The 22391-nt window shown below is 38.8% G+C and overlaps 1 protein-coding gene across 2 annotated transcripts in view; it reads right to left on the bottom strand.

The window, feature by feature from the left end:
• Positions 1–12798: 12798 nt before the first annotated feature.
• The window catches only part of PAX3 (paired box 3), a 115047-nt gene continuing 105454 nt past the window's right edge, over positions 12799–22391 (bottom strand). For both annotated transcript variants that reach the window (XM_001365770.4, XM_007502206.3), the window contains exons 8-9: positions 15896–16142; positions 12799–14318 (exon numbers count right to left, since the gene is read on the bottom strand). In XM_001365770.4, the coding sequence (XP_001365807.2) occupies positions 14284–14318; positions 15896–16142 (282 nt within the window). In that variant the 3' untranslated portion in view covers positions 12799–14283. The remainder of the gene's footprint in view (positions 14319–15895; positions 16143–22391) is intronic.

Below are 22391 nucleotides of genomic sequence, written 5' to 3'. Positions count from 1 at the left end.
TTTTCTTCTGCCTTTTTGCTCCCACAGTTCTTTCTCTGGATGTGAATAGTGTTCTTTCTCATAAGTCCCTCAGAATTGTCTTGGGTCATTGCACTGATGCTAGTAGAGAAGTCCATTACATTTGATTGTACCACAGTGTATCAGTCTCTATGTGCAGTGTTCTCCTGGTTCTGCTCCTCTCACTCTGCATCAATTCCTGGAGGTTGTTCCAGTTCACATGGAATTCCTCCAGTTCATTATTCCTTTCAGCCCAATAATATTCCATCACCAACAGATACCATAATTTGTTCAGCCATTCTTCAATTGATGGACACTCCCTCATTTTCCAAGTTTTTGCCACCACAAAGAGAGTGGCTATAGTTTTGTACAAGTCTTTTTCCTTTTTATCTCTTTGGGGTACAAACCCAACAGTGGTATGGCTGGGTCAAAGGATAGGCATTCTTTTAAAGCCCTTTGCACATAGTTCCAAATTGCCCCCCAGAATGCTTGGACTAATTTACAACTCCATCAGCAGTGTATTAGGGTCCCAATTTTGCCACATCCCCTCTAACATTTATCACTTTTCTTTGCTGCCATATTGGCCAGTCTGCTAGGTATAAAGTGGTACCTCAGAGTTGTTTTAATTTGTATTTCTCTAATCAAGAGGGATTTAGAACACTTTTTCATGTGCTTATTGATAGTTTTGATTTCATCAGGTCAGCCTCCTTTTGATCTGTCCCTTCAATTTCAATATGGTTTTGCTTGTGTCCCCACATTATACCCCAAAACTAGTTCCCTGTCTACCTTCTCTTTGCCCAGCTACCATCCGAGAACACTGACATATCCTAGTTTCTCTAGGACTAGAATCTTGTCTATTCTATTCAAATTTTTGCAGAGACTATAATCTTTCTCCAAAACATAGTTCCTGTATTGGGGTTCATGAAACCAGCTGCCAGAGCTTGCCAATCCTGAGAACTGCCTTCAAAATTCAGCCCAAATTTTATTTCTTTAGGAGGTCTCTTGCAATTCCCTTGATGTCTCCCTCCTACTATTAGTGCCTTCCCCCTGGGATTACCTTGCCTCTATTATCCTATATATTATGCTGTTATCCTATATATATTTTTAATATGCATGTTTGTTTGTATCAATTTGTCTCCCCCATTAGAATGTGAGCTCTTTGCAGTCAGGGAGCATGATTTTCCTTTCTTTGAGTATTTGGTGCTTAGCACAATGTCTGACACATAGTAGTCACCTTCTTAATTCTTACTGGTTGATTGATTTATAACCTAATCATATGGAACCCTTGGTACCTTTGGGACTGCCAGCCTTGGTAGGTGCTTAATAAAAGTCCTATGATTGACAGACTACCTGATTTCTGTTCCATCTGCCTTCCTTTTCAGTCTTCTGGCATCCTCATTGGACCTCCCAGATGCCAAGTGCCTGAATGCATAAATCTTCTCTGTGTATTGAAAAGTGTATATTGTATTCCCTGATCTATGTCTCCTATCCTGACTACCTCAGAGATCTCACTCTGGACACCATCCTAATTCATCTGTCATGCCTCAGTTGTCTGTTTAGTCATTCACTAGGGTCTTTTGTAATTGAATCTGGAGTCAAAAAGACTCTAAGAAGTTTAAATCTTGCTTCCAACACTGGCTGGTTGATGATGTGCAAGTCATGTGAAGTCTCAGAGCTTTAATTTCTTTAGTTAAAAACAGGAAGATATTAATACATGTAGTTTTTTTGTGAACTAAATGAGATAATGTGTAAAATGCTTTGCAAAACTTTAAGTGCTCTAGAACACCTGCTATCATTATTAGTCCCCTGTCCTCATCCACCCTAGTCAGATCCACCTTAGCCTATGTTGCCAAGGGTATCCTTCAACCCTAGAGTTGCATACTGGTACTTGTGCTCATTGTGAGGATTACATTTGGTTTATTCCCCCATTTGGTGCATTGTCTACCAACAGACCAGGTGGTAAGATCATAGCCAGCAAGGGCAATTGGGCAATAAAATCACTCTGAGATCCCTACATACAAACCAATACAATCTAGGGGAAAGCCACTGGGGAAAGGACGCACTCCCCAGAATATCCAGGATATTCTCCAAGATGAGGTAGGGTTTGGGCATCTTTGCCATGTGCCTTATGCCAAGGCATTCCAACGATGCCTGAATTCCATTCATTTCTCCCCTGCCCAAGAGTGCAGGCAGTAACCATCCCTCCACTACATACATGGTCAACACTTACCACCGGGTCTATCTGAGACTGAAGATCTACCCTCATCCCTTTCCATTTGTCCTTTTAACTCCTACCCTGCCCCTAGCAGTTAGTGTCAAACCCTTCAAATATCGCTCAAGCTCCAGTGAACTCTAGAAAGCATCACGAGATCAGGAGGTTTGGGGTGCAAACTCGTGCCTCCCCCACAAAGCCCTTGTGCCCCTTACATAGTACGCTGAGGACCCCCAACTAACATGGGGCATGTCAAATTTCTCTAATCTAAAATTGTGAGTGGATGACCATAAGAGCAGCCAGGGTAGTCTAGTGGATAAGGCTGGACTTGGGGTGAGGAAGATTAGAGTGCCAATCTTAATTGAACCACTTGTTGACTGAGCCATTCAATGTCTGTACCACAGTTTCCTCATCCTTCAGATGAGCCCCTACTTCATAAGACCCTTGTGGAGATCAAATGAGATCAAATGGATAATTTGCCTTGCAAATCTTAAAGCATAATATAGGAGATAAACTAAGAAGTTTGTTGAATAGAGTTCAGAATGGAAGCCAGATAGAACTAACAACAGTCAATTTGTCTCACTGAATAATACGTGTAATCATTAACATCCTGCCGAGTTAATGAGCACAAATTATAAAAAGTTCAAATGGATCACTCCAATTAGCAGGGCGGCTTATAACTTGAGGTTAGTACAAATTTTCCCCCAGTCTAGGCAAGAATCATAAGGTCAGAGATTGAGAACTGAAAGGGATCTTTCCATCTAACAGAGGTGCATGTAGGGAGGCTGCCTCCATCCTGATGTACCCTAGGGCTCTACTCCAAGTGCCGGGAAAGGCTGTCCAGTTCAAATAAAAGAGAGCTTCCTCAGGTAATTGGTATTTACTTTCCCATGATTAAACCAATTATTTCCAATTCTGAGTATAGAGAGGAGTGATTCTGGGAAGAGAGAGGTAAAAGATCCCCTGAAGGGAGGAAAATTCTGGAGAAAGTAGTCATTGTTTCATTTAACTTGCCCCTACAAAGTGGTTGGGAAGCCAGGTTACCCTCACCAGGTCCCAGGAAAGATGCTGCCCACCTGAAAGCAAAGTGGTCTGGAGGAGCAGGAAGAACTGAAGGGGGAGGAGTGAGGAGGCCAACCACTGGGTTTCTCAGGCATCTTCTGAGGTTCCTGAAATGAGCTTTCTACCCTGCCTCCTTCCTCATCTCATTTTCTCCCACAAACCCATGTGAAGACACAAGAGACCACAAACACTCCTTTGGAGACATCTCTCTAGGGCAAGATAATGCAGGTTGGTTGAGAAGACTGAGTTGTTCTTATAAGACTCTCATAATCACAGAACGATGGACTCAAGTGGTCTTGGGTTCAAATCCCATGTTTTGACACAGTACCAGTGAGATCTTTAGAAAGTCACTTAGTCTCATGTGTTTCCGTTTCCTTATCTGTAAAATGAGGGGATCACACTATATGGTTTCTGAATCCACATAGAGCTCTACCTCCATAATCCTATGATCCTGCCACCCTGACCTTGAACAACTCTTGGTAACCTCTAAGATCCCTTCAAGCTCCAAAGCTATAAAATCAACTGGTCCAGCTCCTCACTTTTCAGGCACAATGAACTGCCCAAATTCACACAGGTGTTAAGTGTCAGAATCTGTGAACTCAGGGTCATTTAAACCCTTCTAACTTTAATAGTCTATGACTCAATATTACAAAAATTCTTCTATCTTCTCCATTCACTTGCTCCTCAATCATCTTTGTATTGTGTTGCAGAGGGAAAGGAGAACGAGAATTAAGATCACAGATTTAAAGCTAGAAGGGACCTAAGAGGTCATCTAGCCCAAGTGCCACATTTTATTGATAAAGAAATCTGAAACTAAAGACCTAGGTCCAAATCTTGGTTTTGACATCTTTTTTCTTCCTCTGATATTGGCTCTGTGACAATGAGAAAGTTACTTTAGCTTCTCTGAGCATCAATTTCCCCATCTGTCAAATAAGTATAATAATATCAGCAATCCTTTTACAGGCTGGTTGTAAGGCTCAGATGAGAGAATTCTGTAGTGTAAGATAAACTTTAAAGTTTTAAATGATTGTCCATTATCATTGTTTTTAATAAATAATCAGTGACTTGCATAAAGTCATTTTTGTTGTTATTGTTCAGTTATGTCTGACTCTTTGTGACCCTCATTGGGTTTTCTTAGCAAAAATACTGGAGTGGTTTGCCATTTCCTTTTCTCACTTTGACAGATGAAGAAACTGAGGCAAACCTCAGTTTGTTAAAAAAGTTAAGTGATTCACCCAGGGTCATACAGTTCATAAGTGTCTCTGGTCAGATTTGAACTCATGAAGATGAGGTTTCCTGACTCCATGCTTGGCATCCTATCCACTGTACTGCCCCATTAATAAGTGAGAGAACTAGGATTTAAACCCAGGTTCTCTTGCCAATATTCTTTTCCATCTGTTAAAATGGGGGAAGGGGAAGGTAGAGGAGATCAACCACAGTGAAATAGCTCTTTCAGGATATCAGAGGACGGGTCAGAGAATCAGGGCAGGATGAGCTGTGGGAAGCAAAAGGAAGGCATAAGCAGGCATTTTATGCCATCTACTTTTTGTGAAGGCTACATACACAACCACAGTCCTAAGAAATGTGCCCTAATGCATATATTCACTTATTTACTTTTATATGGATACATGTGTATATTCACAGACATTTACATATACATAATATGTGTGTGCATATATATTTTTTTTCTAATAGTTGCAGTATATGTGTGTGCATATATATGCATGTATATATATGCACACACATATACTGCAACTATTAGAAAAAAGTGAGACTAAAGCAAACAATGGTTCTTTGCGGGAATAGGAGGGCAAGTGAAGAGGCCAGGAGCACAAAGCCAGGGAGGCCCGCTGCCCTTAAGTTTTCTCATTTTCAACACAGCCCCAAAGCCTTAGGGTCTTTTCCAATTTTCACAATATTGTCTTATCACAATTTCTGCAAACTTGGAAGCAGCCTGTAACTGCCCGCCCATGCTCAGAAATCAGGGTGTCTTCAATGATCCAGAGGCTTTAGTCTGTGCCAGCCTCAGTCCTCTGGGACTCCTGACTCATCAGGGTGTCTCCCATGTTGTGGGAGGGAGGAAGGGTGGCTCTCAAGATCCCCCTTCAATCCTGACTCTCCCATCCTTTTGGTGGCCTCCGGCAACAGAACATGAAGGGGTTTAGTAAAAGTCAGGGGTGCATAATTGGGCACTGAGATCCTCTTTAAGCAAATGCCAATAAACAAATGGAAGGAGCTGATGTGAAAAGAAGGTGAAATGGGGATCTCCCCCCATAAGACCTCTGGCAACATGCCCTGGTTTCAGTTTTAATAGTCGCTTTCTTTTCTCTCGTGTGGCATCAAACATGGGTTTCCCAATGGATGAGTCATTGTCTAATGGTGTTGCTAAGAATACAGAGCCATCTGCATAAATATTAAAGCTTTGGCTCCCACACTGTACAGCTTGCAGTAGATCATCAGTTCTCTGTTATCTGTGATTTGGGGGCACCATTTGTGTGCATAATTAAAGACTACAACCAATTCCCTCATTGAGATGGGAGACAAACTCTCTCCTCCAGGCAGGTTTTCCTATCCTATGGAGCACAGTAATGGCCCCATGTGGTCTATTCAAGTTCTAATTATAGATTATTGGGATTATGGTCCCCTAGTACCATGTTCACATAAAAGGAGTCTAGGGGGATGCTGGCAAACTGGAGTACATTCATTGGAGAGTAATCAGGATGCCATATTGGTTAAAGGAATAGGGGCAATTTATCCTGGAGAAGAGAAGGTGGGGGGGGGGAGGGAATGCAGAAAAAAGAGACAATTGCTGTCTTCATATATGAAGAACTATCACATGAAAGAGCAGTTGATTAGACTTTTTGTGGGTGGGCAGCCCTGAGAGCAGAACTAGGACCAGAGACCAGAAATGTAAAGGAGATAAGATTTCATCTCACCATAAGCAACAAATTCCTAACAGAGCTGTCCAAAAATGAAATGGGTTAAAATAGTGAGTTTCCCATTGCTCCAAGTGTTCGAGCAGAAACAAGATGTTTACTTGTCCAGGTTATTGAAAAGGAGACTTATGCTTGAGGATGCCATCTTGGGTTGTAACCGAGTCAAAGATTCCATTATTCTATGAATTCATATAATCTCTTGAAAAAACTTGTATATATTTGGTTAATTCATAGGCATTCACCATACAGATTTATGGGGGAATCTACTTATTACTTTAGTACCATATAATAGTATCGTGTTAGTACTTTGTCGACTAAGAATTCGATGGGATATACAAAGGAAAGTATTTCAATGTAGAGAAACAGGCTTAAAAATATTCTCGTGATGAAAATCAAGTAATTTCTCTCCTATAGTGTGACATCTAGGAAGAGAAGTGGAAAGATCAAAGTCACATACTATCAAATTTGGGCAGCTACGATGTAACTTTGGAACTGTAACGTTGGCATAATGGAAAGCGCAAAGAACTCAAAGTCCTAAGACCTGAATTCAAACCCTAGCTCTACAATGTTTAAGCTGTGTGACTCTGGGTAAGTCATAATTTTTCTGAGCCTCAGATCCCAACTCAATAAAATGAAGAAAATAAACTAGATAACTTCTTGAGTTATCCCATCCTGCCTGGGACATGCTGAAGTAAGCTCTAGCTTCTTATTTCTGTTGTTCAGTACTTTTTCAGTTGTTTCCCACTCTTTGTGACCTTGTTTGGGGTTTTCTTGGCAAAGATATTGGAGTGGTTTGCCATTTTCTTCTTCAGTTCATTTTACAGATGAGGAAATCGAGGCAGACAGGGTAAAGTGATTTGTCCAAGGTCACACAGCTACCTAGTATCTAAGGTAAGATTTGAAGTCAGCCAAGTGGGTCTTCTTGACCCCAGACCTGGCATTCTATCCATCATGCCACCCAATTCCAGCTACAGAGAATCAATTATTCAATTTTCTATGTAAGCATTTACACCTCAGAGATCAGCAAGCCTATAAATCAGAGCTTAAATTATTGTTTTGTTAATTGTGTACATTTAAATAAGGTTTTATATTAAAGATTAAACTTTTAAATGTGTCCTGCATGCTTTCTTTCTTTCTTTCTTTCTTTCTTTCTTTCTTTCTTTTTTTTGCTCATCATTAAACATTTATTGGTACATCCCTATTTCCAGCTCTAGCTAGCTGTATTATATGAAGCATCTCAATAAAGTGGGGATGAGATGGGGGAAAGAATAAGCATTTATATAGTACCAATCGTGTGCTGAGCTAAGTGCTTTACAAATATTATCACATTTGACCCTCACAACAACCCTATGAGTACATACCGTTGTTATCCCCATTATATAATTGAAGAAACAAAGGCAAACAGAGGTTAAATGACTTACCCAGAGTCACACAGCTAGTAAATATCTAAGACTGGATTTGAATACAAGCTCTATCTTTTGAGTCACCAGCTGCCTCTTTGACCATTTGACAATGTACATTTCCCAGCCTTATGTGACCCTTTGGGACATATAGCTTATTAATATCATTTTTAAATTTTGGCTTTTCAATTTTGAATGAATTTGGCAATTCAATTTTCAATTTAATAAGTATGTGTCTCAGGGATCTTTTTCTTCCTGAATCAAAAAGGGAGTTGAGATGGGTTGAGATAGTATCTGGAATTCAGAAATCCCTTGGGTTTGGACATCTAGATTGGTCAAGTGGAAGAAGGAAATAGCAGAATGGTATTAGATTTTGGTATAAGAAAAAAGCAAAAACAGATCTTCCCATTGGCATAACAGGGAGAGAAAAATGAAGTCCATCAGATAAGGAGAAATACAGAAGAGGATGAATAAGAAAAACAACAAGAGAAGTAATGAAGAGTAGAATAAATAAAGCAACATAAAAAGAGAGAAACAAAGAAATAAGATGAAGACAGAGAAAAGAGATAGCCAGGGTACAGTGCACAAAAGATACAAAGATGAAGATTTAAGAAACTGAAGAAACATGAAGAAATCCTCAATACTGAGATAAAAGAGACAGGAAGAAAAACGATCTTGGCGTCATGGCCATATTTGTTTTGAGTAATGTCTTACACACCCGACATTTTTAATAAGGTTTTTATGAAATGGGATTGATGAATTGTAACCATATATTTTGGTAGCATCTTATACACTGTGGTACCTCCAGGGACATCCCACAACCCCCAGTTTTTCTTCTCCCCAAAATACTAGGGCTTGGTTTGCTGATTAGCTCCCCCTACTGGTTTCTAACGACCATCACTTCCCCTTTTGGCCACCAGTTCCTCACTAACCCAGCTCTGTCTGGACTCAAGGGTTTTTGTGTGGTTCCTTGCTTTTCCTCTTTTCAGTGATTCTGCTCCCTCAGAGAAGCAGTGTGGGGTAGTAGATAAAGTGTAAACAGAATGGAGTCAGTAGACCTGGGTTCAAATCTGTCTCTGGTAGTTGCTACTCTCAAACTCTTAGACAAGTCACTCTCTGTGTGCCTCATATAACTCTCCAGGCTGTATTCACAGTCATTGGAAGGTTAGCAGAGAGATTCTCCCCACACTCGATTCTCCATCTTTTAAGGGCTTTGCTGCAACAAGAAAGCATCTGAGGGGTTAAAATACCAAAGGAAAATGTACAAGGAGCCCTGGTCCTACATGTCAACATAGAAAAAATGAGGACTTTGACCTCTCTTTTCTATCTGAATCTCTTCTTCCAGATGTGGTCCTCAGAGACAACTGCCCCAGCTCTATCTGGGCTCAATGGTATAGCTGGATCCCTAATGTTCTAGCCACAAGAGATTGGGCTGACTTCTAGTATTTGAAGAGCTGTCCCATTGAAGAGGGATGAGCTTCCTTCTCTCTGGTTGGCTCCAAAGGTCAACAAACAGTAGGAAAAATGAGTGGAAGTAGGAATGAGGCAGCTTTAGGCTTTTAGCCAGGAAAAACTTCCCCGACAATTAGAGTTGTCCCAAAGTCCCCTTGGGGTACCTCAGTCCATAGCAGGATTCCTTCATTGGAGGGTTTCTGGATGACCGGTGATCAGATGTTTTATAGAATGGGTCTTTGGAAGGAATATGGTGGATTGGTGGCTGCTGAGGTCCCTTCCAACTATGAAGATTTATGACCTTCTGGCTGCTTAGGGTCTCAACCCTTCTAGAATGTTTCTCTAGTCAGGATCAAGCCTGTTTTTTGTTGTTTTTGCCTCCTCTCAAGGAGCTCCTTCTCTGCCTCTACCACCACCATTACCAGTCAACAGTTCCATAAATCCTCCCTTGGGTTTGAGGGTTTTTTAGTCCTCAGTCTCACTAGCTATGGACCTATGGAAGTCCTGGTCTTATCTTCTGGCTTTCTAACCAAGCTTTCCTTCCCCTAGCCTCCAGAGATTCCTTCTCAAGCCTTATAATTTTCTGTATCAATCTTCTTCCTCCTGTACACATCCTGGATCTGACTCCTTGAAACTTTCTTTTGCCCTTAAGCCAGTGGTGTGTTAATAAATGTTTAACAAATGACTCTCTGAAGGGGAAATGTACAGAAGAGGGAACAAGCATTTATAGAACGCCTACTGTGTGCTGGGCATAAATTATCCCATTTGATCCTCACCACAACCCTGTGTATTGGGTACTACCATTATCTCCATTTTACAGTTGAAGAAACTAAGGCAAATACATGTTAAGTGACTTGACCTGAGTCATGTGGCTAATAAATGTCTGAGATCAGATTTGAACTCAGGTCTTCCTGACTCTGGCCCAGCACTCTATCAACTGTACCACTAGCTGCTTCTTTGACATACTTTTAAGTTGAATCTACATTATTAATACTTTCTATAAGTCTAGACAATCAACAACAAAAATCAAGCCCTAATCTGTAGCATTTACCAATTTCAGAGTTGTAAATGTTTGCACTAAAAATTTTAAAATTGGCTCTTGAAAGCTGATTTGAGCTGGCTCCAATATACTCCTTCCTTGAACCCTCTTTGTCAACTAGAGGGTTGCAATGGATAGGGCAATGAACATGGAGTTGGGAAGACCTAAGTTCAAATTCAGCTTTAGACACTGACTGACTAGGTGTCACTGGACAAGTCACTTAACCATGTTTGTCTCAGTCTCCCCATCTGTCAAATGAGGTGGAGAAGGAAATGGCAAACCACTGTAGCATCTTTGCCAAAAAAGACCCCAAATAGGACGAGGAAGAGTCAGACATTTCTGAAATGATTGGATAAAAAGCTGGGTGACTGTGCAAATCATTTAAGTCCACCTGTGCACTTACCTATAAAATGGGGATAATACTACCCAGGTAGGACGAGATTTTTTTTTTAATTCTTTGTAAACCTTACACTACTATAAAATGATAGCTATTGGTTATTATTATTTGTTCTTCCTCTTTATTCTTATAAATTTATTCGAAGCAGATCCACTAGCCAATTGTACCCAGTAGCTTTGCCCTCTGGAGAAATTTGATTTAATAACTAAACTACTAGGCAACTAGGTGGCATAGTCTGCACAGTGCTAGTCTTGGAATCAGGAAAACCTGAATTCAAATCCTACCTCAAATATACTAGTTGTGTGACCCTTTGGAGGTTATTTAACCTCAGTCTTAGTTCTCACCCATAAAATAGGGATAATAACACTAGCATCTACCTTTCAAGATTTTTGTGAGAACCAAATAAGATTGACATGTGAAGTGCTTTGCATAACGCTCTATAAATATGATAGAGAGAGATTAATATCTGCCCTCCTGTTCCCTCTGGAAGCCATATGGGCCAAGGACAAGGTTTCTCTTCCACAAATCTCAAGGCTTTGTTTTGTTCCCAAGGATGGATCTCCAACCAGATCAACTTGTTTTCAATCTGTGCCTGCTAGTAGACCTGCTGGTGAACTCCTCTTCCTTTCAGGATTGGAGTTGATAGATACACCCTTAAGTCAATAAACAATCTACACCTTTCTCACCTACCTCTTTATTCTGCCTACCTCCCTGTGCTCTGGATGTTACCTAATCTTGGATCTAATCTTCTCCCTGTTCTCCATCTCTTTACTGTGTTTACCAGAATCTGGATTATAGAAAGACAGCTTAAAGCCATAATAAAATAACAAAATATTCTCTCACACCAGTAAAGGGAAGATTCATGACTTTACTTGAATTCAATCATATTTTTCTGGAGACTGAAAAAAAAAATAACCAACTAGGATTTTGAAAACAAGAACACATGAAATTAGCATCCAAAGGTCTCCATGTCTCCAACTTGGCATTTCCCTCCATCCACTGCATGTTCAATGATGTTATTGGGTGGTGCCTGGGAAGAAGTTGTAACTGTAAACAAGGCTTGACATGACAGCAGAGGGTTGGTGAAAAGAAAAAAAAATGGTGACATCTTCTAGGAACTGCTAAATATAGGACTATCAGATAATGTGCAGCCATTTAAGTGGAAAGGTGGAAGTGTGAAAGAAGGGATGCGGAAGCAGGATTCATAAGATGAGCTGAGATGTCTCTGCGGGTTATCAGAAGTCTTACAACAAGAGGCAACATGGAAAAATGAGTTGGGATGGAGTTGAAAGACCTGAATTCAAATCCCACCTCTGTTATTTACAACTTGTGTGATCCTGAGCAGATAAATAACTTTATTTCCCTGGGTCTCAGTTTTGTCATACACAAACCTAGAACTGGGGATGAGAAATTAGGGGTGGACTACATGACTTATCCACCAAGATACCTTCCAACTATGAATCTGTCACAGGTAGTTAAGTAGCACAGTTAATAGAGCGATGAGCTTGCAGTCAGGAAGACTTGAGTTCAAATTTAGATACTTCCTTGCTATGTGACACTGGGCAAATTACTTAACCTCTGTTTGCCTCAATTTCCTCATATGTAAAATAGGGATAATAATACACCTATCTCCCAGCATTGGTGTGAGAATCAAATGAGATAATAATGGTAATAACTACCTGGTGCATAATAAGAACTATGTAAATATTAGCTATTTGTTATTATTATATTGAATAATGCAAAAAGATAGCTGTTTCCAGGAATTTTAAAGAATAAAATAAGATGTTTTCAGATCTTCCTGCACTGAGAAGGTAGACATAAATATTTTGATTACCGAATCCAAGGGAGCTGTCAATTTAAAGGAGATTAAAGGTGAAAGACATGAATGAGAATCTCAGTAGTAATCAGGGCATCCCAGGATTTCTGAGTAGGGAAGACACGCTAACGGATCAACAGGGGATGTAGACAGGAAAGTAGAACCCAGGGGAAAACATGAAGCCAAAAGTACAACAGAGGAATTTGATAGGTCTGAGAACCAGAGAGAGAGCAGACGTGGGATTGGGGGGGTTTATTCTGGATGCCACACCTGTGAAAATGTATACCCCAATCTTAAATACCACAGTGCATAAAGACCATCTTTGAGGACGTAGAGGTGTGGGGCATACATACGGTATTGTTTGTCTGGGTTATACTCTGATGTGAAAAACACAGCCTGAAGGTCATGTGTCAGGTTGGCACCTCGATTCCAGAGAATTTTTTTTAAAGCTGAAATTCATCAGATTCTCAGAGGGGAGAAATCAGGGTTTTGCAAGTTTTCATAACTGTTTATTCATTATAAATAGTAAATATTTACTGCACTTTTTACATGAAAGACATTTTTACAACACGCTGTTGTTGGTAGAGGCTGCAACACAGAGTATTTCTTTTGTCCATCACCCTTTAAGACCAATGTATGAACTAATCTCTGTACTATGCCTAGGCTTACTAACTCACTACTTCATAGTCCTTAATGCTAAAAGGAATGTATTTGGGCCCTACCTCATTCATTGTTCCAAGAATAAAGAGAAATAAATAACACTGCCTTCCATCTTCCTGTTCCTCTTAACATTTCAAAACACAAATTTATTGACATTCTAGAATGTCACAACACAAACTTATGTAAACCTCAATTCCTATAATCTTTTAATATTGGATATCATTGTATAACTTAAAAGTACATGTCAGCCACATGGACATTTCTCTTCTTGCCCTGTCTTCTGTAAAAAATAAAAGAATGTAAACGTAATCTTTTTTAAAAAAGCATTATTCTCTGACACGGTCTTGAATCATAAGGAGCAAACTGGATTTCGGTTGTCCAGCAAACTGCAACATCTCTGCATTTTACCACACTGAATTATGTACTGAAAAAATAAAAACACCTGCAAAAATATAGTTCTGATTCTATTTATATCACTTTGGATGCTTCCAAAGCTTCTGTGAGGTACACAGTATTGCACATTGTTAGGCAGTCGTGGAAATCAACGTCACTGTTTTTCCCCCTTGCTTGCTTCCAAATGTTAACATGGGATTAGGAAAAAGTCACACACCTCAGCCCACTCCAAAAGATACAACCGAGTTTTTGTTTTTGATTTTTCTCTTCATGTTATACCACGTCCCGTTAGCAAAATGGGCTTATGACCTTTATTGACAACTGGATTACCAAAAAGAATATCATCAATAATTTATCCTGGAAGTCCTTTACATCTATCCTACCTTCCCCCCAAATGGTAATAATGAGTGTGGATGTCATTTCCAGTGTGTACGATTAAAAGATTCCTCTCTGCTCATGCTTCAGAAACCGAGCAGTTTGAAAAGTGTAGCAATGTCAACATTGAACACCCAACAAGTTCTAGTTGACAGCATCGGGCTGCTCAGCTTTCAAACATTCTGCTTGTCCAAATCAGTCCAGGTATTTCTCAAAGGAGCAAGAATGGAATGTGTTCTCTCAGTCAGCGCTAAACTGTTTGAGTATTTTGATGTGTGGCCATGTTAAATCATTGCCTTCAAAGCCCCCCTGGTCTTGTATTGCCCAAGGTCTTCCTCTTCTCGCCTGGTTTGTCCAACATGTCCAAGAGTATATTGAAAACAACTATTGGAGAAAGAAAACATCTCCTGTACCTTCTGTCACAATGACCCTCCCCACCCCCACCCCACGGCCAAAGGGATCGACTTTTTCAGAGAGGATTCTTCATGTCTATGTAATGGAGACTGGAAACAGGACCAGACTTAACTCAGAGTGGACAGTTCATTTATGCGATATCTGGCTTCAGATAATGAAAGGCACCTGCAAGAGAGCAAAAGGAGCTTTTTAAGTCGTGCTGTGACAACTTCACAGCAAGGGGCAACGTCAGCTACAGGTTGACCATGTCATATTTAATACCGGAGTATCAAAGGAAAGGGACTAATATTTTTATTCCTGGGACAAGTTTGACAAAACTCTCTGTGTCTGGGAGTATATGCTATAATGAGTCTTGAGCTGACCTCATTAAGAACATGTGTTTCTAATACTGGGCTGCCAGTGATTATATCATCTTGGCCAACCCTTATGTTTTACCTAATGGCAATCAGGTTTCATGTCTCGGCAATTAATAACATCAAGATGTTGTTGACATCACTTAAGAAAATAATTATGCAACCAAAATCTTTTTTGATGCAGTATCTCAGTGACAGATCTGATTCTTAGATGGATGGATGGATAGATAGATAGATAGATAGATAGATAGATAGATAGATAGATAGATAGATAGATGGATGGATGGATGGATGGATGGATGGATGGATAGATAGATGGATGGATGAGTGGATGGATGGATGGATGGATGGATGGATGGATGGATGGATAGATAGATAGATAGATAGATAGATAGATAGATAGATAGATAGATAGATAGATAGATAGGTGGATGGGTGGATGGGTGGATGGATGGATGGATGGATGAATGGATGGATGAGAGGTGAAGAGAGAAGGAGAGAGAGAGAAATATGGATGATAGATATTAGGTAAGAGAGATGGAGATGGATGAATTAGATATATTGATGAATTACTGATAGGAATATAGATGGATTAGAGGGATAGATTTATGGATGATAGAGGTTAGATAAGAAAGATGGATATGGATGAATTAAATTGATTGATGAGTTATAGCTTGATAGATCGCAAAGAGCAGTAAATGGGTGATAGATCGAAAATGGAGATAGATTAGATAAGTAGATTTAATAGAGGATGGATAGACGATAGATAAAATGGATGGATGGATGGACTAAATAGATTTATGAGTGATAGACAGAAGCTATTTAAGCTAGACAGATAGATAATAGATCATTTCAGATGTCACATAAGATGCTGCATGATTCAAAACAAATCATTTAACTTCTCTGAGCCTGGATTTCCTTATCTGTAAAAAGGGCATAACAATAGCACCACTCTTGTAAAATTCCCTGTAAAATAAAACAAGATAACATACAGAAAGCAAACTCTAGAGTGCTATATAAATTTAAGCTATTATTTTGAAGAAGTCAAATTGTGTCTGAATTCAGGAAAACTTAGGTTTGAATTCCACCTCAGACTCTTACTAGCTCTTTGACCCTGGGTAAGCCATTTAACATCTTTTAACCTCGGTTTCCTCATCTGTAAAATAGGAATAAGCATCTATAGCACTTTCGTCACAGGCCTATTTTTTGGCACAAATGAGAAAATGTATGGAGAGCACTTTGCAAACATTAAAGTGCTATATAAATGTCAGTTATTGTACATACAGATATTCATACAGATATACATATTTGCATCACAATGCTTGAATTAATAATTTTGTCCATAGTACAGAGAAGCAATTAGCAAGACTTCCAAGACCTAGTACTCACTTTGTCCATATTGTCCATATTGGTAGCCTGTGACAGGATCCATGCTATAACCTGTGGTACTATAGGTTGGAGGGCAATAGGACTGAGATGTTGGCAGACTATCTAAGCTCTTCATATGGTCTAGTCTCTGACTGCAGCTGGCAGACACAGTAGTGGTTGGTTCTAGGCCCCCAGTGAGAGGAGAGAGAGCATAATCAGTCTGGGGCTGGTGAGGTACTCCACCATGGTTAGTCAAGAGTCCCATTACCTACAAGAAAAAAGAGAAAATGAAGAAGTTAAAATGACCAAAAATGTCTCCTATGGGTGGCTGGAAAAAAAATACCGTTGAGAATTCATTCTCTAATTCTTAAGGAAATATATTGCTAGAGGATGATCTAGAAGTCCCAAGGAAATAACACAGTCACAACATATAACTAAATGATAACGTTTAGCTTAGGTATTTGGGGGAAGACAGGGAGGTGGGAAGAGGCACCACATATGTTCACATATCACATAAAACATTTCTCTTTCTCATCTCTTGATATCTGATCCAACATTACATCGGAATGTTTTGTAAGTACTCTGTATAAGAGGAGCACAGATATTTTAGCTGAATGTTTATAAAGGAAAGTTAATAGTATTGATCTCTTTTAAAACAAACAAAATAAAACGGTCCTTTTCTCCATCTAGTTTCCATTTCATTTCTATACAAACATGCTTTGTACTTGTGGAAAGACTAGGGAAAAAAACAGATTTTTTTAGGATAAAGACAGAAGAACCATAAATATTAATATGATGGGGAAAGTTTTTTTTTGTGTCAATGATCTTAGAGAACACAAAAGGTTTTTGGTTTTTTTTTAACTTTCTTCAAATAACATCTCCGTAAACCTAACAACTTTCAGATGAGGATGCTGAAGTGTTCCACAAACATTAACTCAGTGACCCTTACCACATCCTGGTGATTGAGGTAAGTGTGTAATTAATTTTGCAGCCGGAGAACCATAACTCAAGAAGAGTGAATGACTTCCTGAAGTTCACACAGTCCAGTGAACTGCTCAGCCCACACACAGTCTCTGAAACTCTCACATAAGGTCAGGGTTACAATACCTGCAAACTTCCCACCCTTACAACTATTTTGTATTTACTTAGTCGTGTTCATGATGTGCGCCTTGTGGGTAGGACCCTTTCAAATAGTCCAGCACCTAATATAGGGTCTGGCACATAGTAGGGACCTAATAAACATGAGCAATGTTTCCCTTTAGAATTTTGTGAATATAAAGGTCTCAAAGTCATTCTTAAGTTAATGTTATTTATGTTATAATTTAGGAAATCTGAGGAATAGAGAAATTAAAATGTATCCTACTCTTTTTCCCCTCCCCCACCAAAAAAAATCCCAGCATAGGGAAGGAATCGAGCCTCTCTGGCTGTCATTCTAACCATAAGACCATTTTTCCCACATAATAACACTAGAGTTTCAGTTCTTGAATTTTTGGTCTCAGGACCCTTTATACTCTGAAATGGTATCAAAGACCCCCTCTCCCAAAGAATTGTGTTTTTGTAGGTCATATCTACTGATATTTTCTATATTAGAAATTAAAATGTTTTAATATTACTATGAAAATAATTTTTTACCTCACAGACCGCCCTCCCCACAAGTGTGTTGGGGATCCCCAGGGATCTCCCATACTCTGAGAACCACCAATCTAAGAAATTACCCAAAGTCAATCCGTCTTCCTGCATCCAGGCAGGCCTCTACCTAAATCAGACATTAGAGGAATAGAAAATGGCCAGAAAAGATAACTTTGAAAACCCCTTTAGAAACTGATCCAATATATGATCCTGATATCTATACTCAGTTCCCTGTCTGTGAATTTTAACTCAATCCAAGGTCTAGTCAACTCGGCTGAAAGGGACACTATCTAGCTACTCAGTAGTTTCTGCATTATCTCTTGACCATCCCTTAAATTCTTTACATTCTAGCTTACTCTATATCATGTAAAGATTAAAATTAATACCCAGTACCTCAAGTATTATATTTAATAATATTTATTAAATATTTTTCTTGAAGTATAAGGAAGTAAGGCTAGCAAAAACCAAGAACCACTCCTCCCTCTTCCACCATGGAACCAGAGAGCCCACATGGGTGGAAAATGTAAGGAAACACACAAACAGGAAAAGGATAAGGGGATTGTGGGAAATGTAGTCTCTAGGGTTCAAGATTCTAAATCAATACAATCATATATATCTCACTTTCCAATTCATGGCATCCTTTATTCATAAAAATTCTAAAAATCCGTTGTTATTTTTTTTTAATTTGCTGTGACCAGGAAAGGTGCCAAAAGTCATATGTTTGTCAGTGAAATGAGACTCAAACAAAGCATAAAACAAGGAGAAATGTCTGTCTCAAGAAGTTGAAATACACATTTTCCTTCCCTTGACCTTGTTACAGAATGCCTTCCCCAGCTTCGACCCCTCCAAAACCACAGACCAATTCCTGTCAGCTGTGAGGGGGAGCAAATCAGTGGTAAGATCATATTCAGTGATGCAACATTGTGGGTTTTCCATTTAAAATTTAATTTGGAATCATGTTTTGTATATTATGTATTCATTCAATATTGTATAATCAACAATTATGACCTGGAAAATAGCATGATTTCTTATCTTCCTCTTGGCTCTTTTAGTAACATAAAATAAATTGTCTTTAAAGTTTCAAAACTGCTCATTTATTTTCTTTTTTCTTATTTATTTCCATTAGAATATTAAAATATTGGCAAACATCCTTCTTTTTAAAAGCACTAAGATCTAATGCTGATTCCCAGACATAGCCTAAAGACATCCTGGGCACAGTGAGGTGGGGCAGTGGGCAACTCACAAAATCAAATTAACAGGAATTGACTATCGCAACTCTGAACAAAATCAAAATCACTGTAACACAAGGACTTTTCTGTTTTTTAGGGGCCTAACCAATATCACAAGTAGTAAAAGAACTGTAGGGTTGCACGCCATAGCTAGAAATCATGCTCAGAAATCATGATTTCATGTCCTCATCTCCCAATCTTGAACATAGCAAAGAAATTCTAGAGATAAAAAAATTGCTTGTTCTTCAGCCTATTTTTCCCCCTAAGAGCTACACCTACAGTTTTCCAGTGTTAGCAAGGAAAGTTCATGAAAATTAATTCATTACACATTTTTCTTCATCAGACAAAATTGTTCCTGTGATATTAGAGAGTATAGCATGCTTGAAAAAATAGATCTTGTCCAGGGGCAATTATTATGATAAGTCTGAAGGTGCATAACAAACATGGTGGGCAAGAGAAATAAATATTATTTTAGGAATGTAAAAATTGGAAGCTTTAAAAAAAAAGAGGTAGAGGATGTCACAGTCAGGAATCAAGAAGAAGGATATTCAGGGAAAATACCCAAATACTTTCCTTGAAATAAGCTCTTCTATAAGAATCTTAGTTAGTCTAAAACAAAAATTCCAATTTGCTACTTTACCAACTCATGAATTTGAAAAAAAGCCAATGACACAAGAAAATTTGCATGAAATTAAAAGTTTTAAATTGGTAGGTAGACCTCATCAGTTTCTTAAGAAATACATGGTTTCTGAATTCGATCACTATCTCTTCAGCTAGGGGAAGGATAGAATGGACAGTCAGATGAATATGCTTAAGCTGTTAGAGGGGGAAAAAGGCAGTATTATCTCCCAAGCATGTGCTCTCAACTAAAGTTGATAGCTGTGTACATTTGCATGATAACTGTCTTTCATCCTCTGCCACATTTCTTTCAGGTGAAACAGCTTTGAAACCCAGCAAGAATGTCATCTCTATTTATCTGTAGTGGATGTCCTAGGTGAAAAAAATGAGGACTTCTTCTATATCAAATCCATTCCCTGGAATGGGTTCAAATGTATCACCCTTCAGAAGTCAATGAATTTGAGAATCTCAGTCTACTATTTTTGGAGTGTAAAGCTCTGGTATGTTTCTATCAGCACACTTAAACAGACTCTGTATTTTTGCTGGACCCAGAGGAAAAAGAAGAGAGCAATGTGTGAGGAGGGAAAGGAGAGAAGGGAGAGAAGGGAAAAAAGGGAAAGAAAGATGGGGAGGGAAGGGAAGGGGATGGGCTAGAAAGAAGGGGAGGAGAGGGAGAGAAAGTGGAGCAAACTGGAAGAGAAGAGACAGAGGAGAAGAAGGAAATGGGAGGAGAGAAGAGATTAAGGGAAAAGAAGGAAAAAGGCACAGGGACAAGAAAAAAGGAGGTGAGAAGAGGGAAAGAGGAAGGGAAAGAGAAGCAGAAAGAAATAGACAAGGGAGAGACGGAAAAAAGAAGAGGGGAAAGGCAGAAAATAGGGGGTAGAGAAATTGTGAACGTAAGAGGAAGAAGAAGAATCAGAATCACATTTATGTTGCACTTTAAGATTTACAAAATGGTTTTCCTCATAACAAACTATGAGGGTAGGTAGTGCCAGTAGTATTTGTTTCATTTTCCTTATCTATAAAGTGCAAGGGTTAGGACAAATGGTCCTTATGGACCTTGTTAGTCCTAAATCCTATGGCTACCCTTACCATTTGCTTTAATGACCACCCCCTCAATGTTATTCATAAATTCACCAGACAAATTTAATTAAGCTTCCTCTGGGTTCAAGGCATTGTGCTTACTCCCAAATATACCAGGTCTATTTTGTTTTATTTTTCATCATTCATCATTGGTATGATACTTTTCATTATACCACATTGGGTGGTATAATAAGAAGAATTGAGCTTGAATCTCAAGTCTACCCCTTATGACCTGTATATCCTGGGCAACTGACCTGATGTCTCTGGGTGTCTGTTTCCTCATCTGGAAAGTGAGGAGGTGGAACAAGATGACCTCTGTGGTCTCCTCTGAAGCTAATGAAAGGATTGGACTCTATGGCCTTCCAGCTCCTGATGACCTACAGTGCTGTTGTCTCTGATCTATGACATTATTCATCACCTACAAGACTTGACATTCCAGTAAGGAGGGAAGGGGTACAACATATGCCAATTAGCATAATATAAGGTAGAATGTGTGATGAGGCAAAGGAGAAATCCAGACAAAGTTCTTTAAGGAAATCTGAGATCAAGAAAACTCCTCAGAGGAGGCAGTAATAGCTGAGCCTTGAAAGAAGAGGACTTTAGAATATGGAGGTGGAGAGGGATTCCACTCCAGGAAAGGGAAATTAGACCTTTGTCAAAGAATTTTTCTTATAAAAATTTTCCCCCAGCTTTTATTGCTTCCCTTCTAATTTCAGTTGCATTGGTTTTGTTTGTACAAAAATGTTTTAATTCAATATAATCAAAATTATTCATTTTATAATGTTTTCTATCTCTTGCTTGGTCCTAAATTCCTTCCTTTCCCATAGATCTGACAGGTATATTATTCTATGTTCACCTAATTTATTTATGATTTCCCTCTTTATATTTAAGACCACTCCAGGAAAGGGAAATATCCTGAGAAAAATACACAGAGGCAAGAGACAGGATATAAAGTGTGGGGACTAGCCAATTAGACTAATTTGACTGGAATGCAGTAGATAGAAGCAATGAGAAATAAGACTGGCAAGTAAATCAGAGCTGGACAGTACAAGGTCTTAAATATGAAGTCAAGTAGTTTATATTTTATCCTAAAGACAATGGGAAGGAGTTTGATCAAGAAAGTGACATGGGCAGACTGGGGCTCTTGGAAAATTGTTTTGGCAGCTATGGATTTGGGGAGGAAAAAGACTAGAAACTCTTTGTTTGACTTCTCTAAGAAACCATCATGAAGGAAGAACTACTGGGAGTTTTACTATATTTGCTCTTTTTGAAAAAGCCCCCAAATTAGTAAATCCACATGAATCACATTTTTATCACCTCTGATGATGGGTTCTTTTGTAAGGCACCCCAGTTTTTCAAAGGAGTTATCATAGGGCAGGTATTCTTCCAAAAGCTTTCACCTTGCCTCTCAAATGGAAATGATGTAGTGATTATAACAGACAAGATGCTGCTGTACACATTTGTCTTTCAGATTTCCTTCTTTGACTCTGAGACAGATTGACCCAAAAAGGTCTCACTGTATGTGGATGATTTGTAATTAAGAAATTAACAAGGAAATTCAGATTAGAAAATATATAAGGAATATCAACAGAAAATATATACTTTACTTTCCCTTAACATAATTTAAAACCTCAAGTCTCTATGGAAGGGTCACATTACACTTTTATGTTTGTTTCTTTAAAAGGCAGTTCTGTATTTCATGTGGTAGGAGGGAAGCTATGGGAATTTCTTCTCCAGCAAATGAAGCTTGGGAAATGAGCTTTTTAGAGCACCACCAACATTGGTAGAAAATATTTTCCAGTTGCATTTTCCTTATAAGGACTCTAGCAAGATATTTTTTTCATATTATTTTTAAATGCATTTTCCTTGCAATTACTTATGGCCAGGTGGTTAAATTTAAACTCTTTCTAACAATTTTTTGTTCTTTTTTATTTAATTAACCTACATACATATTTATT

The sequence above is a fragment of the Monodelphis domestica genome, chromosome 8 (assembly GCF_027887165.1).
Source record: "Monodelphis domestica isolate mMonDom1 chromosome 8, mMonDom1.pri, whole genome shotgun sequence".
Classification (NCBI taxonomy): domain Eukaryota; kingdom Metazoa; phylum Chordata; class Mammalia; order Didelphimorphia; family Didelphidae; genus Monodelphis; species Monodelphis domestica.
The sequence above is the reverse complement of the archived record's forward strand: the minus strand, read 5'-3'. Positions and strand labels throughout refer to the sequence as shown.